General features: G+C 45.1%; 1 protein-coding gene across 19 annotated transcripts in view; it reads left to right on the forward strand.

Moving 5' to 3' along the window:
- Nucleotides 1-716: 716 nt before the first annotated feature.
- Nucleotides 717-16,500, forward strand: part of LOC106610401 (putative sodium-coupled neutral amino acid transporter 10) — a 47,375-nt gene continuing 31,591 nt past the window's right edge. For 3 of the 19 annotated variants that reach the window (XM_014209765.2, XM_014209783.2, XM_014209770.2), the window contains exons 1-7: nucleotides 717-833; nucleotides 1,125-1,430; nucleotides 1,750-1,913; nucleotides 11,351-11,444; nucleotides 11,836-11,974; nucleotides 12,120-12,263; nucleotides 15,430-15,572. In XM_014209765.2, the coding sequence (XP_014065240.1) occupies nucleotides 1,335-1,430; nucleotides 1,750-1,913; nucleotides 11,351-11,444; nucleotides 11,836-11,974; nucleotides 12,120-12,263; nucleotides 15,430-15,572 (780 nt within the window). In that variant the 5' untranslated portion in view covers nucleotides 717-833; nucleotides 1,125-1,334. Of the gene's footprint in view, nucleotides 938-1,124; nucleotides 1,431-1,749; nucleotides 1,914-2,289; nucleotides 2,376-11,350; nucleotides 11,445-11,701; nucleotides 11,975-12,119; nucleotides 12,264-15,114; nucleotides 15,240-15,429; nucleotides 15,573-16,500 lie in introns of those variants that run through there. The other 16 variants (XM_014209790.2, XM_014209826.2, XM_045724331.1 and 13 more) reach the window with 14 other exon arrangements.

Consider the following 16,500-nt stretch of genomic DNA (forward strand, 5'->3'; position numbering starts at 1 on the left):
TCAAATCCCCTTCCCCAGAGACCAGAGCCCTAGCTGGGGTAAAGTGGTCAGGTCATTCCCCTCCCCTGGTCCCCCACCTTTTTAGCCAGACAACAAAATAACCACCTCGACAGAGCTACGGCTCAGGGTGGATGTTAACCTTAACCAAACTGACCCATGATCCGTTTACCCTCCCCCAATCCTAACCGTAACATTAGGAAGAAACACACAACATTTACCTCGAATCCGCGTCTAGGGAACCTAGTAGAAACCTCTTTCAGAGTCAGGATTCTATTGCTCTGATTCCAGCTCCCACATCAACCATTCCTGTTTTCCCATCTTCCTGGAATCTCTAAGTGATTTAGAAAAACAGAACATCATGGATGTCATCTGTATGTGTGTCGCTTTCACTTAATTTGGGACAAGTTGTGGCTGTGTGTTTGTGATGATAACAAAGTCTCTACTGTAGGCCTATTCAATATCTGCCTGCACTTTGTAAATAGAAAGTAATTATGAAAAATGGCTACACCATGATCAAGTGACAAATTAGTAATTTCTCAAATGCTATACACTAACAGAAAAATGCCAGACAGTCATTCGTAACATGAACCTGGAGTTTTTTTAGAAGTTGTCACGACGCAATGAATGTATTGCATGTTGGGACACCACCCTTTTGAAATGCAGTAACACTCCAGGCCGCTAGAGGGCACATAAGCCTTCCAAATGCATCACGAGTCAGAGTTGTTATACTTTGATTGTTGTCTTGTCACGAGTTGTCGAGCGAGATTCATACTTCCTGGTTAGGCATTCAGGAAAAAGTGATTTTCGAAGCTTTTGTACTCGTCTGTTTCATGGTAAATATATAAAATGTTATGTGATGGATATACATTTATAACGCTATTTTTCCAACACAGTGGACCAAAGTAGAAGAATCACCGATGATAACATAGCTAATACGGTAGCTACGTACGGTTGACCAGTTTTGTAACAGTTCGATTTCCTTTAAGCTGTCAAATTTTCCTTTTAAACTCACATGCACCATGCAGATGAACGCACTTTATTTAATCGAAATGTCTCATAAATGTATTTTAGTTTGCCTGATCAGATCGATAGATGCGGTGATGTTTTGTTGTTGTTTCTCCAAGGTCGCTAACCTACCGGCGCCACGTCACAACTCTTGAGGGATACGTTTTGGAAAAAGCAAAGCAGTATCACCGGATTCAACTACTGTCATCATTGCAACTTGGACCAAATAACGGCCGACCACTGCTAGCGATTTCCCGTTGTCATTCCTCAACGTAGCTAGTTAGTTCGGTGAACGGTTTTGGGTGGTGAAAAACATCGAACCGTGCAAAATGACGGTGGCGGCTTCAAACTGGGGTTTGATCATGAACGTGGTCAACAGCATCGTTGGAGTGAGCGTGCTGACCATGCCTTTCTGTTTCAAACAGGTACCGCTATCTCACACCGGCCAAACGATTATTCCTATAGCAGATCTATTTTATTATACGCTGTGTATAACTTATTTGTGAACTCACGATAACCTACTGGTCTGACATATGTTCCGTGTTTACCTTTACACGCGCCCTAACAGGTGTAATATACAGGCTGTGGATCAAAATGTTTTATCTGATGTTAACACCTTTGTATTGAATTGCCGTTTTAGTCCCTCATCATGCGCCTGTCAATATGAAATGTGTATGACAGAGTTGCCTTATTTGCTGAGAGTTTTGACATCTCCCTCTCTCTCTGCTTCTCTCCTCTCTCTAGTGTGGGATAGTGCTAGGGACTTTGTTGCTGTTCTTCTGTTCGTGGATGACCCACCAGTCATGTATGTTTCTGGTCTACACGGCCAGCAGCACCAAACGCAGGACCTATGCTGGCCTAGCTTTCCATGCCTACGGCAAACCAGGCAAAACACTGGTGGCGACCAGGTATGTGTCCTTTCCTTTGAGAGCCAATGCTTTTGCAATTAGGGCTGTCCCTGACTAGAAACACACCGCCAAGAGTCGTCTGTTCTTTCGACCAATCGGTTGGTCGACATTTTTAAACGTGTATTTTCCATATATTGACACATCCAATGTGTTTTAATCAAATCAACTATATTCACTGAGCTTCTCTGATGTATTAAGCACCTGGTTTGATTAAATAATTAAGACACACAAATGACTAGAGTGAGTCCGACCAGCAATTGATTTGATTGTGCCGGGCCGGACTCAGAGTTGCTGTGCTGTGTAAAACATAAATTTTTTTAAAGACAGCGAGTGACTGACTAGCACCCATTGTCTCTCTCTCTCCTCTCTGCTGTAGCGGCCACCACATAACATCACCAGTGTTAATCGTGCTGTCCGTGTTGCTGAAGCTGCAACATAATTACAGCCATTTCTGACTGAAAGGTTCTGTTACTGAAATCCCTCATTTGTTTAGGAAAAACATTCCCTATTCCCTCAACCCTTACAGTCTTTACTTGACACATGTATGCATCGCATGCACATGACCAAATACCTATTTACATGGGACTAGTATTACTAGAGATCATTGGTTATGTAATTATTACTCCAGAATGTCCGTTATTCCAGAGGACGAGTCAGACTGGATTCATTTTTTATCAAACTGCCCCTTTCTAATTTAAATGTATTTCCCGATATATTGACTGTTCTGACGGAAGCCTGAAGGTTTTTATTCTAGGCGTGAAGATACAGTATTTCAACATGTCCAGGTGATGGGACTACACTGATAACTCCAGCTTGGTTCCCAAGTTTCCGAACCAAACCATCTTCCCCATAGTGTCGCCATAATATTTGAATTGTTATAGGATTAGAATACCCAATTTGACACACTGAACTGCAAGGGTTGCATTTAATAGGCTCAATATTTTTTACTGATGCGTTTGGTAATATTCAATTCATACGCACAAAACATAGAAACTAAAGCATTCACTGTGAAGTTGATAGGCTACATGTAGGCCATTCATATATAGCTTATGCGCGGCACTTGGTTCCATTTATCGAATCAGTTATTGTTTTCTTGCGCAAACTGTGAGCAACACCTGTCAAACTCAGACATTTCTCTCAAAACACAGGGATGTCGATTCACACGGGACTAGTACAATCAGAGGAACTTGGAGTTCCCCCCAAAACAGTAGGTTATTCTGGCTGGAATTGCTCCTCTCCTGTTATGTAAAAATGACTGACATGGCAGATTCGGATTGGACAAAAATGACAGATGTGGTGTTTTGTGGTCGTTCACATAATTACATATTTATTTTATTTCACCTTTATTTAACCATGTAGGCCAGTTGAGAACAAGTTCTCATTTACAACTGCAACCTGGCCAAGATAAAGCAAAGCAGTTCGACACATACAACAACACAGAGTTACACATGGAGTAAACAAACATACAATCAATAATACAGTAGAAAAAGTCTATATACAGTGTGTGCAAATGCGGTAAGATGACGGAGTTAAGGCAATAAATAGGCCATGGTGGCGAAGTAATTACAATATAGAAATTAAACACTGGAGTAATAGATGTGCAGAAGATGAATGTGCAAGTAGAGATACTGGGGTGCAAAGGAGCTAGATAAATAAATACAGTATGGGGATGAGGTAGTTGGATGGGCTATTTACAGATGGGCTCTGTACAGGTGCAGTGATCTTTGAGCTGCTCTGACAGCTGGTGCTTAAAGTTAGTGAGGGAGATATGAGTCTCCAGCTTAAAGGATTTTTGCTGTTCGTTCCAGTCATTGGCAGCAGAGAACTGGAAGGAAAGGCGGCTGAAGAGGAATTGGCTTTGGGGGTGACCAGTGAAATATACCTGCTGCAGCGCGTGCTACGGGTGGGTGCAGCTATGGTGACCAGTGAGCTGAGATAAGGCAGGGCTTTACCTAGCAAAGACTTGTAAATGACCTGGAGCCAATGGGTTTGGCGACGAGTATGAAGCGAGGACCAGCCAACGAGAGCGTACAGGTCGCAGTGGTGTGTAGTATATGGGGCTTTGGTGACAAAAGGGATGACACTGTGATAGACTGCATCCAGTTTGTTGAGTAGAGTGTTGGAGGCTATTTTGTAAATTACATCGACGAAATCGAGGATCAGTAAGATGGTCAGTTTTACGAGGGTATGTTTGGCAGCATGAGTGAAGGATGCTTTGTTGCGAAATAGGAAGCCGATTGGAGATGCTTAATGTGAGTCTGGAAGGAGAGTTTACAGTCTAACCAAACACCTAGGTATTTGTAGTTGTCTACATATTCTAAGTCAGAACCGTCCAGAGTAGTGATGCTGGACGGGTGGGCAGGTGCGGGCACCGATCGGTTGAAGAGCATGCATTTAGTTTTACTTGCATTTAAGAGCAGTTGGAGGCCACGGAAGGAGAGTTGTATGGCATTGAAGCACGTCTGGAGGTTAGTTAACACAGTGTCCAAAGAAGGGCCAGAAGTATACAGAATGGTGTCGTCTGCGTAGAGGTGGATCAGAGAATCACCAGCAGCAAGAGCGACATCATTGATGTATACAGAGAAAAGAGTCAGCCCGAGAATTGAGCCCTGTGGCACCCCTATAGAGACTGCCAGAGGTCCGGACAACAGACCCTCCGATTTGACACACTGAACTCTATCAGAGAAGTATTTGGTGAACCAGGCGAGGTAATCATTTGAGAAACCAAGGCTGTTGAGTCTGCCGATAAGAATGTGGTGATTGACAGAGTTGAAAGCCTTGGCCAGGTCGACGAATACGGCTGCACAGTACTGTCTCTTATCGATTGAGCGTGGCTGAGGTGCACCCATGACCAGCTCTGAAACCAGATTGCATAGTGGAGAAGGTACGGTGGGTTTCGAAATGGTCAGTAATCTGTTTGTTAACTTGGCTTTTGAAGACCTTAGAAAGGCAGGGTAGGATAGATATAGATATAGGTCTGTAGCAGTTTGGGTCTAGAGTGTCTTCCCCTTTGAAGAGGGATGACTGTGGCAGCTTTCCAATCTATGGGAATCTGAGACGATATGAAAGAGAGTTTGAACAGGCTAGTAATAGGGGTTGCAACAATTTTGGCAGATAACTTTAGAAAGAGAGGGTCCAGATTGTCTAGCCCGGCTGATTTGTAGGGGTCCAGATTTTGCAGCTCTTTCAGAACATCAGCTATCTGGATTTGGGTGAAGGAGAAATGGAGGAGGCTTGGGCGAGTTGCTGTGGGGGGTGCAGGGCTGTTGACCGGGGTAGCCAGGTGGAAAGCATGGCCAGCCATAGAAAAATGCTTATTGAAATTCTCAATTATTGTGGATTTATCGGTGGTGACATTGTTTCCTAGCCTCAGAGCAGTGGGCAGCTGGGAGGAGGTGCTCTTATTCTCTATGGACTTTAGTGTCCCAGAACTTTTGAGTTTGTGCTACAGGATGCAAATTTCTGTTTGAAAAAGCTAGCCTTAGCTTTCCTAACTGCCTGTGTATATTGGTTCCTAACTTCCCTGAAAAGTTGCATATCACGGGGGCTATTCGATGCTAATGCAGTACGCCACAGGATGTTTTGTGCTGGTCAAGGGCAGTCAGGTCTGGAGTGAAGCAAGGGCTATATCTGTTCCTGGTTCTAAATTTACCCAACATTACCCAACCTCCCTCAGTAAAACTAATCCAGTCCGAATCGGGCACAATAGGGCCTGACCTATAGCCAGGGCCACTCGTTACCGTTCTGCCGCCATAGGCGATACCAAAAAAATGCCACCCCCCGCAAAACTAGAATAGTCCCAGTAACAAATATGTTCAATTTAGGTTCTGAATGAAAGTTGAAAATACCTATTTTACAAACGTTGAAAATAAATGTTTCCGAATATTGAAATCAGGCTCATTTTTGGTTCTGAATGAAAGTTGAAAAGATGTAATTTATAGACTGTTTGGACCAAATCAAGGCTGGTTCAGATCGGACAATATTTGAACCAAACTTAAACGTCTATGATTGGTTCAAATTTGGTCCGGACTGGACCAAAAACCAATCTCCGTGGATGTGGAAATCAAGGCCAGTCTGGAACTGCACCAAAAATACACATCCAAAAGGCATCAGTCTGTGTTTACTGAGGTGTAGCCTACAGTGTTGCCTGAAATTACATTTTATGAATGCCCATCTGTGGTAAGCCTATCGTTTGTAAAACACCAAAACAACGATGTCCGGACAAGACCAAAAAAAGCATTGCATTGGCTTTATTATTCCTGAGTCCTGTGACTAATCAATTTGGCTGTTGAAGCACTGAATGTCACCTACCCAACTTCATCAGGCGTTATCGCGAGCCTATTTCCATATTTCCATAGCGGGAAATGCAGAAGTATTTTATTTTTCACTATGATCAGCTTGTCAAAAATGTACTGATACAAACTTGAAACCACTGATCATGACAATTGGGTGAAAATCCTGGACAACAGTTGTGATTGTCCATTCCATAATATCCATTTTACTTTGACCTGTCCTGTTTTTAGGATATGTTGCTTTGTTAACATAAGCGTACCAGTGAGTCACTTATCCGCAAAACACCAGTCTCAACGTCAACAGTGAAGAGGCGACTCCGGGATGCTGGCCTTCTAGGCAGAGTTGCAAAGAAAAAGCCATATCTCAGACTGGCCAATAAAAAGAAAAGATTAAGATGGGCAAAAGAACACAAACACTGAACAGAGGAACTCTGCCTAGAAGGCCAGCATCCCGGAGTCACCTCTTCACTGTTGACATTGAGAGTGATGTTTTGCAGTTATTATTTAATGAAGCTGCCAGTTGAGGACCTGTGAGCTGTCTGTTTCTCAAACTAGACACTCTAATGTACTTGTCCTCTTGCTCAGTTGTGCACCGGGCCTCTCACTCTTTCTATTCTGGTTAGAGCCAGTTTGTGGTGTTCTGTGAATGGAGTAGTACACAGCGTTGTACGAGATCTTCAGTTAGTTGGAATAGACAGACGAGTTTCAGAAGAAAGGTCTTTTGTTTCTGACCATTTAGAGCCAATAATCGAACCCACAAATGCTGATGCTCCAGATACTCAACTAGTCTAAAGAAGGCCAGTTTTATTGCTTCTTTAATCAGCTGTGCTAACATAACCTTTTGCAATTTTTTTATGATCAATTAGCCTTTTTAAAATTATTAACTTGGATTAGCTAACACAACGTGCCATTGGAACGCAGGAGCGATGGTTGCTGATAATGGGCCTCTGTACGCCTGTACGTCAATTTCTAAGTGTGTGTGTGTGTGTGTAATATATTTATATATTGCTAGTACTCGACAAAATCTAATCTCGGTCGACCAATAGCCTATTGACCAAACAATCGACCAACCAGTCGACTAAATGGGGTCAGCACTAGTTGCGATGTACAGTGCATCCCTTTTCCCACACTTTGTTACGTTACAGCCTTATTCTATAATTGATTAAATGCTTTTTTTTCTTCGTCAATCAACACACAATACCCCACAGTGAAAAAGCAAAAACATGTTTTTAGACATTTTTGCAAATGTATAAAAAAAAATTAAATACCTTTGCTATGAGACTCGAAATTGAGCTCAGGTGCATCCTGTTTCCGTTGATCATCCTTGAGATGTTTCTACAACGTGATTGGAGTCCACCTGTTGTAAATTCAATTGATTGGACATGATTTGGAAAGGCACACCTGTCTATGTAAGGTCCCACAGTTGACAGTGCATTTCAGAGCAAAAAACAAGCTATAACCAATTCCTAACCAAGCTAGGAATTGTCCGTAGAGCTCTGAGACAGGATTGTGTTGAGGCACAGAACTGGGGTAGGGTACTAAAAGATTTCTGCAGCATTGAAGGTCCCCAAGAACACAGTTCTTAGGGATAGCCCCCTTTTTTTCAATTTTGCCTAAATGACATACTCAAATCTAACTGCCTGTAGCTCAGGCCCTGAAGCAAGGATATTCATATTCTTGGTACCATTTGAAAGGAAACACTTTGAAGTTTGTGGAAATGTGAATTGAATGTAGGAAAATATAACACAATAGATCTGGTAGAAGAAAATACAAAGAAACATCTTTGAAATGCAAGAGAAAGGTCCCTGTTCACCATCACTCTGGTTGTAATTCCGATGGGATCCACAAGATGGCAGCACTGTATGTGCAAAGTTTCAGATGGATAGATAACTTGAAGTATGAGCTTCATGACATTTAGTGTGAAGTCATCCAGGTACATTTGGGCAAATCGTCAAGGAGACATTTGCATTCATATTACATTTTTCTGCAAGAATATCGTCAAATCTGTATACTTGGACTTTGATTTAGCTTTTCCAGTATTAGTAGCCATATTATAAGTTCAACATTTGCAAAACAACCAGTTTTCATTACTTCATAACTCCGAATATTCTTGCTATTTTTGTCCAAAAGGAAAAGGCATGCTGTTGTACAAGGTTAGTAGCTACATTTTATGACATATACAGGGTTTCCAGATAGCCAATGAGCTGGGCTTTACGGGAGTAGCTGGCTTTGTTTGACCCCAATTGGTGCTTATTTGACAAAGTTAGTCGTTCAAGTGAAGACCGTCTGCGTCATCGGCCATGAAGGCTCTCTGACCAAATATGGTGTCCTATAGGATATAGTACACCCCTAATGATATAGTGAAGTGTGGTTACGTTCTAGGACCTCTGAAGAATACATATGGACAGGATTTGACTGGTTGAAACAACGTTTAGGGTTAGATTTTCACAGATTTCTTTCTTTGCAAATTGAACAAGTGGACATTCAAAATCGATTGTGCATGCTATATGGACCTTTTTTAGGATATGAGAAATTATTTTATCTAACAAAACGACACTTTTTATCTCTGGTACCCTTTGGATGCTAAATCAGAGCAAGATTTTAGAATGCAAGTACACATTTCACTTTCAGAGGTGAATTTATTAAACCTATCGCGGTGAAAAGTGTTTTGTTGTTAGGAGCTCTCCTCAAACAATAGCATGGGATGTTTTTGCAGTAAAAGCTACTGTAAATTAGACAGTGCAGTTATATTAACAAGAATTTAACCTCTATGAGCTGGGTGCGTCCCATCTACTCAACAGCCAGTTGAATCCTGTGGCGCGTTATTCAAATCCTTAGATATGCTATTACTTCAAGCATGTCAACCGCTGTTTAAAATCAATTTTTATGCCATTTTTCTCATAAAAAAGCGATAATATTCTGACCGGGAATCTGCGTTTAGATAAACAGACAAAGGAAAACAAAGCATTCGGTCGAAGCGGGCACGCGCCTAAGCCCATAGTACTCTGAGTGGCCACTTGCCAAAAGCGATAAAGTGTTTCAGCCAGAGCCTGCCTCGATATCGTTCAACTTTTTCCCGGGCTCTGAGACCCTATGGAAGACGTAGGAAGTGTCACGTTATTGCACAGATCCTGAGTCTTAAATAAAAAGAGCCAAGATGAAACACTACTTCTCAGACAGGCCACTTCCTGCTTGAAATCTTCTCAGGTTTTGGCCTGCCATAGGAGTTCTGTTATACTCACAGACACCATTCAAACAGTTTTAGAAACTTTAGGGTGTTTTCTATCCAAAGCCAATAATTATATGCATATTCTAGTTACTGGGCAGGAGTAGTAACCAGATTAAATCGGGTACGTTTTTTATCCAGCCGTGTCAATACTGCCCCCTAGCCCTAACAGGTTAAGCTTTCAGCCGAAATAAGACACTTCTATGTACCGACATTTGTTGTTTCTCTATAATCTGCGATCATGACACAAGGCGCAGCATGATTTACAACTGTCCCGTTGACGGGACGCCTATCCCTAAGTTAAATGGAAGAAGTTTGGAACCACCAAGACTCTTCCTAGAGCTGGCCGCCCGGCCAAACTGAGCAATTGGGGGAGAAGGGTCTTGGTCAGGGAGGTGACCAAGAAACCGATGGTCACTCTGACAGAACTCCATAGTTCCTCTGTGGAGATGGGAGATCCTTTCAGAAGGACAACCATCTCTGCAGCACTCCACCAATCAGGTCTTTATGGTAGTGGCCAGACGGAAGCCACTCATCAGTAAAAGGCACATGACAGCCTGCTTGGAATTTGCCAAAAGGCACCTAAAGGAATCTCAGACCATGAGAAACAAGATTCTCTGGTCTGATGAAACCAAGATTGAACACTTTGGCCTGAATGCCAAGCGTCACGTCTGGAGAAAACCTGGCACCATCCCTATGGTGAAGCATGGTGTGGCAGCATCATGTTGTGTGGATGTTTTTCAGTGGTAGGGACTGGGAGACTAGTCAGGATTGAGGAAAGATGAACGGAGCCAAGTACAGAGGGATCCTTGATGAAAAACCTGCTCCAGAGCACTCAGGACCTCAGAGTGGGGTGAAGGTTCACCTTCCAACAGGACAACGACCCTAAGCACACAGCCAAGACAACGCAGGAGTGGCTTCGGGACAAGTCTCTGAATATCATTGAGTGGCCCAGCCAGAGCCCGGACTTGAACCCTATCTAACATCTCTGGAGATACCTGAAAATATCTGTGCTGCAACGCTCCCAATCCGACCTGACAGAGTGTGAGAGGATCAGCTGAGAACAATGGGAGAAACTCCCCAAATACAGGTGTGCCAAGCTTGTGGCGTCATACCCAAGAAGACTCAAGGCTGTAATCGCTGCCAAAGGTGCTTCAACAAAATACTTTAAAGGGTCTGAATACTTATGTAAATAGGATATTTCAGGGCCTCCCGAGTGGCGCAGTGGTCTAAGGCACTGCATCGCAGTGCTAGCTGTGCCACTAGAGATCCTGGTTCGAGTGCAGGCTCTGTCACAGCCGGCCGCGACTGGGAGACCCATGGGGCGGCGCACAATTGGCCCAGCGTCTTCCGGATTAGGGGAGGGTTTGGCCAGCAGGGCCAAACCCTGTGTCATCGCACACTAGCGACTACTGTGGCGGGCCGGGCGCAATGCACGCTGACATGGTCGCCAGGTTTACGTTGTTTCCTCCGACACATTGGTGCGGCTAGCTTCCGGGTTAAGCGGGCGTTGTGTCAAGATGAAGTGCGGCTTGGCTGGGTTGTGTTTCGGAGGACACACGGCACTCGACCTTCGCCTCTCCTGAGTCTGTACGGGAGTTGCAGCGATGGGACGGGACTGTAACTACCAGTTGGATACTGTGAAATTGGGGGGAAAATGTTATGTGAAAAGAAAAAAAGTAGTATTTGTGGGGTATTGTGTGTAAATTGATGACATTTGTTTTTCTTCCCCCTCATCAATTTTAGAATAAGGCTGTAACGTAACAAAATGTGGAAAAAGTGGAGGTGTCTGAATACTTCCTGAATGCACTGTAGTTCTTGTCTTTAGAGCCTCGCTATTGTCTGAATGTCTCTCCCACTTCTTCCCCTCTCTCTCCTGGTCTCTCTCTCTCTTTCTGTCTCTCTCTTTCTCTCTACAGTATGATCGGTCTGATGTTGGGGACCTGTATTGCCTTCTATGTCGTCATCGCTGACCTGGGCTCTAATTTCTTTGCCCCGTTGTTGGGCCTACCGGTAGGAGTCATGAGTTTTGAGTTACAGAATACAATCAGAGAATACAATCAGAGAATAGAACCAGAGAATACAATCCCTTTTTCTGAAACCTAGTTTACATATGAACAGCACCTCATAAATCACCTGCATATAGACAAATTAGAATGTCATCATAAACAATACATAAACATTCATAAATGCTCTGATTGGATGTACACTCTCAGAACTGACCGTGTGATATGATTGGTTTGATTAGTTTCCTGTCCCACCCTCCCCAGGGCTGCGTTCAGCACCAAAAAATGTATTTGTTCAATTAAACGGAAACGGTGCTGTACTTAACTACCAGTTGAACAACTGGGAGGTTGTAGTTTGGGGAACGCTGCCATCTACATACTTTACTCATTACTTTAAGCCATCACCCGGCCTCCCCGCGCCATCACCCGGCCTCCCCGCGCCATCACCCGGCCACGCCGCGCCATCACCCGGCCACGCCGCGCCATCACCCGGCCACGCCGCGCCATCACCCAGTCTATTCAAGAACGTACAAGAAGGTTTGGGGAAACGTGTCGTTCAGTACAAATCGTTCCACAATGTAGCAAACATTCAAATGAACATTTCCATGTACTGTTGCTGATTGGTTTGAACTGACTGTATGTGTGATATGATTGGTTAGAGCTTGTGTCCCGCCCTCTGCAGGTGTCATTCGGTTTCCGTGTGCTGCTGCTGATGGTGGTGTCTCTGTTCATCGTTCTGCCTCTCAGTCTGCAGAGGAACATGATGTCATCTATCCAGTCCTTCTCTGCCATGGCCCTCATGTTCTACACGTTCTTCATGTTCACGGTGAGACCGGAACGGGTAGGGCTCCAGGACCTCCTGCTGTAAAAGAGGGTCCTGTTCAGATGGGGAAAATGTTCAGAGTTTTGCTAATAGAAATGTAAGTCAATAGATGACTCATTCTTTCTAATACCAAGCTTGATGATATGTGTTTTAACGTTCTTATCCTTTTTCACACTGACAGATTAATGTATGTGGACAGTGTGACTCCCTTGCCTTTTCTTTGACCCTGTTGTGAAATGAATTGATGTTGAGAGTGTTATTGTTGTTAAACTTATTGTCGCTGTCTATTTCTGTATTGTTTGCGCCGCTTGCACAGTTAGCCTTTAGCACTGTTACTGTATTCTAGTATAGCGTCGTAGTGCTATCCTGTGCTCTTCCCCAACCTCCTGCAGTAAAACCATGACATCTCTACTGGACACCACTGTGAGTTGGAGTACTGTGGTGTCTGGGATTAGAACCAGACCCAGTCTTGGCCCCGACCACCACCCAACCTGGTCCAGACCACTAACCCTCTAACTGTGATGTATCTTCCTTCCTCTCCTCCTTCCTTCTCTCTCTCTCACTGTCATTCCTGACTCCTTCCTTCTCTCTCTCTCACTGTCGTTCCTGACTCCTTCCCTTCCTTGCCGACACCTACTTTCCGATTCTCTCTACCATCCTCTCTGTGACTGTTTCTCTCTACCTTCCTCTCTGTGACTGTTTCTCTCTACCTTCCTCTCTGTGACTGGTTCTCTCTACCTTCCTCTCTGTGACTGGTTCTCTCTACCTTCCTCTCTGTGACTGTTTCTCTCTACCTTCCTCTCTGTGACTGTTTCTCTCTACCTTCCTCTCTGTGACTGTTTCTCTCTACCTTCCTCTCTGTGACTGTTTCTCTCTACCTTCCTCTCTGTGACTGTTTCTCTCTACCTTCCTCTCTGTGACTGTTTCTCTCTACCTTCCTCTCTGTGACTGGTTCTCTCTACCTTCCTCTCTGTGACTGTTTCTCTCTACTTTCCTCTCTGTGACTGGTTCTCTCTACCTTCCTCTCTGTGACTGGTTCTCTCTACCTTCCTCTCTGTGACTGGTTCTCTCTACCTTCCTCTCTGTGACTGGTTCTCTCTACCTTCCTCTCTGTGACTGGTTCTCTCTACCTTCCTCTCTGTGACTGGTTCTCTCTACCTTCCTCTCTGTGACTGGTTCTCTCTACCTTCCTCTCTGTGACTGGTTCTCTCTACCTTCCTCTCTGTGACTGGTTCTCTCTACCTTCCTCTCTGTGACTGGTTCTCTCTACCTTCCTCTCTGTGACTGGTTCTCTCTATCTTCCTCTCTGTGACTGGTTCTCTCTACCTTCCTCTCTGTGACTGTTTCTCTCTACCTTCCTCTCTGTGACTGGTTCTCTCTACCTTCCTCTCTGTGACTGTTTCTCTCTACCTTCCTCTCTGTGACTGTTTCTCTCTACCTTCCTCTCTGTGACTGTTTCTCTCTACCTTCCTCTCTGTGACTGTTTCTCTCTACCTTCCTCTCTGTGACTGTTTCTCTCTACCTTCCTCTCTGTGACTGTTTCTCTCTACCATCCTCTCTGTGACTGTTTCTCTCTACCTTCCTCTCTGTGACTGGTTCTCTCTACCTTCCTCTCTGTGACTGTTTCTCTCTACCTTCCTCTCTCTGCGACTGGCTCTCTCTACCTTCCTCTCTCTGCGACTGGCTCTCTCTACCTTCCTCTCTCTGCGACTGGCTCTCTCTACCTTCCTCTCTCTGGGACTGGCTCTCTCTGCCTTCCTCTCTCTGCGACTGGCTCTCTCTGCCTTCCTCTCTCTGCGACTGGCTCTCTCTACCTTCCTCTCTCTGGGACTGGCTCTCTCTACCTTCCTCTCTCTGCGACTGGCTCTCTCTGCCTTCCTCTCTCTGGGACTGGCTCTCTCTACCTTCCTCTCTCTGCGACTGGCTCTCTCTACCTTCCTCTCTCTGGGACTGGCTCTCTCTGCCTTCCTCTCTCTGCGACTGGCTCTCTCTGCCTTCCTCTCTCTGCGACTGGCTCTCTCTGCCTTCCTCTCTCTGGGACTGGCTCTCTCTACCTTCCTCTCTCTGGGACTGGCTCTCTCTACCTTCCTCTCTCTGGGACTGGCTCTCTCTACCTTCCTCTCTCTGGGACTGGCTCTCTCTACCTTCCTCTCTCTGCGACTGGCTCTCTCTACCTTCCTCTCTCTGGGACTGGCTCTCTCTGCCTTCCTCTCTCTGCGACTGGCTCTCTCTACCTTCCTCTCTCTGCGACTGGCTCTCTCTACCTTCCTCTCTCTGCGACTGGCTCTCTCTGCCTTCCTCTCTCTGCGACTGGCTCTCTCTGCCTTCCTCTCTCTGCGACTGGCTCTCTCTGCCTTCCTCTCTCTGCGACTGGCTCTCTCTGCCTTCCTCTCTCTGGGACTGGCTCTCTCTACCTTCCTCTCTCTGGGACTGGCTCTCTCTACCTTCCTCTCTCTGGGACTGGCTCTCTCTACCTTCCTCTCTCTGCGACTGGCTCTCTCTACCTTCCTCTCTCTGGGACTGGCTCTCTCTGCCTTCCTCTCTCTGCGACTGGCTCTCTCTACCTTCCTCTCTCTGCGACTGGCTCTCTCTACCTTCCTCTCTCTGCGACTGGCTCTCTCTGCCTTCCTCTCTCTGCGACTGGCTCTCTCTACCTTCCTCTCTCTGCGACTGGCTCTCTCTACCTTCCTCTCTCTGCGACTGGCTCTCTGCCTTCCTCTCTCTGCGACTGGCTCTCTCTGCCTTCCTCTCTCTGCGACTGGCTCTCTCTGCCTTCCTCTCTCTGCGACTGGCTCTCTCTGCCTTCCTCTCTTGTGTTGCTGCTGACTGCTGTCTGGCTGTCTGGCGGCTGTAGATAGTCATGTCTTCTCTGCGTTACGGCCTGACCTCAGGCTCCTGGTTCGAGCGTGTGCATCTGTGGCGGGTCAGGGGCGTCATACAGTGCCTGCCCATTATCGCCACCACCTTCTGCTGTCATCCGTAAGTAACCATGGAAACGACCCTTGAACTCCGACCTGGGGGAAGATATCAACTCCAACGCTAAGGGGACAAAAATTCAACTCTCACCCACTAATAACCTCCTCCCTCTTAATCTCCAGTCCTCGCATTTCCATTTCCTGTCCCCTCTTCAAAGTCTCTCTTTCTGTGGTTTGTGTGTCTCTGTTTCTAGTGTCTATGGTTTGGAGGCAATGGGGTTTACAGTTGTTGTTCAACCTCTGCCCCCCTCAACTACCATCTTCTGATGTGGAGGATGCTGTTGGAGCTCTCTCTCTCTGGTCCTCTGGAGCTGGATATGGGAAGCAGCTACACACCGTAAATGTCGTGCCGATCAAAACATCTGCCCCTCAGAAATACACATTTAATTTCTTGATCAGTCTTAACATTCTGCTTTATAGTTTTTAGGGCTGCACGATATGGGCAAAAAAAATTGCGATTTTTGCGTAAACTGTTGGAATCATATAGGTAGAGTGATCATTCTAATTTTCTGGTTGGAATACGGTTTGGCATGACAGCGAATGGAAAAAGTAAGGGAGGAGATGATTGTGACAGAGTAGGAACCAAATGGTTGGTCAGTGTTTCCCATGTGACCCTTATTAATGGATATACACTGTGTCCAAAACATTATGAACACCTGCTCTTTCCATGGCATAGACTGACCAGGTGAAAACTATGATCCCTTATTGATGTCACCTGTTAAATCCACTTCAATCAGTGTAGATGAAGGGGAGGAGACAGGTTAAAGAAGGATTTGTAAGCCTTGAGACATGGATTGTGTATGTGTGCCATTCAGGGCAAGACAAAAGATTAAAGTGCCTTTGAATGAGGTATGGTAGTATGTGTCAGGCTCACCGATTTGTGTCAAGAACTGCAATGCAGCTGAGTTTTTCACGCTCAACTGTTTCCCGTGTGAAGAATAGTCCACCACCCAAAGGACCTCCAGCCAACTTGACACAACTGTGGGAAGCGTTGGAGTCAACATGTGCCAGCATCCCTGTGGGACACTTTCCACATTAGCGAGGTGGTTTTAATGTTTTGTATAGTCAGTGTACATGGGTACATTCAGACAAAGATTTTAGAATGTTCTTCTCCTTTTCCTATCTGATGAAGAACAAGCTGTAGCACAAACAATGCTGGTGTATTCCACCACTGGTACCGGCCTGTAGTAGAGGGCAAATCAGTGGATTTAGCATTATTTTGTTTAACCTTTATTTAACTTGGCAAGTCAGTTAAGAAAAAAAAT

The sequence above is a fragment of the Salmo salar genome, chromosome ssa01 (genome assembly GCF_905237065.1).
Source record: "Salmo salar chromosome ssa01, Ssal_v3.1, whole genome shotgun sequence".
NCBI lineage: Eukaryota > Metazoa > Chordata > Actinopteri > Salmoniformes > Salmonidae > Salmo > Salmo salar.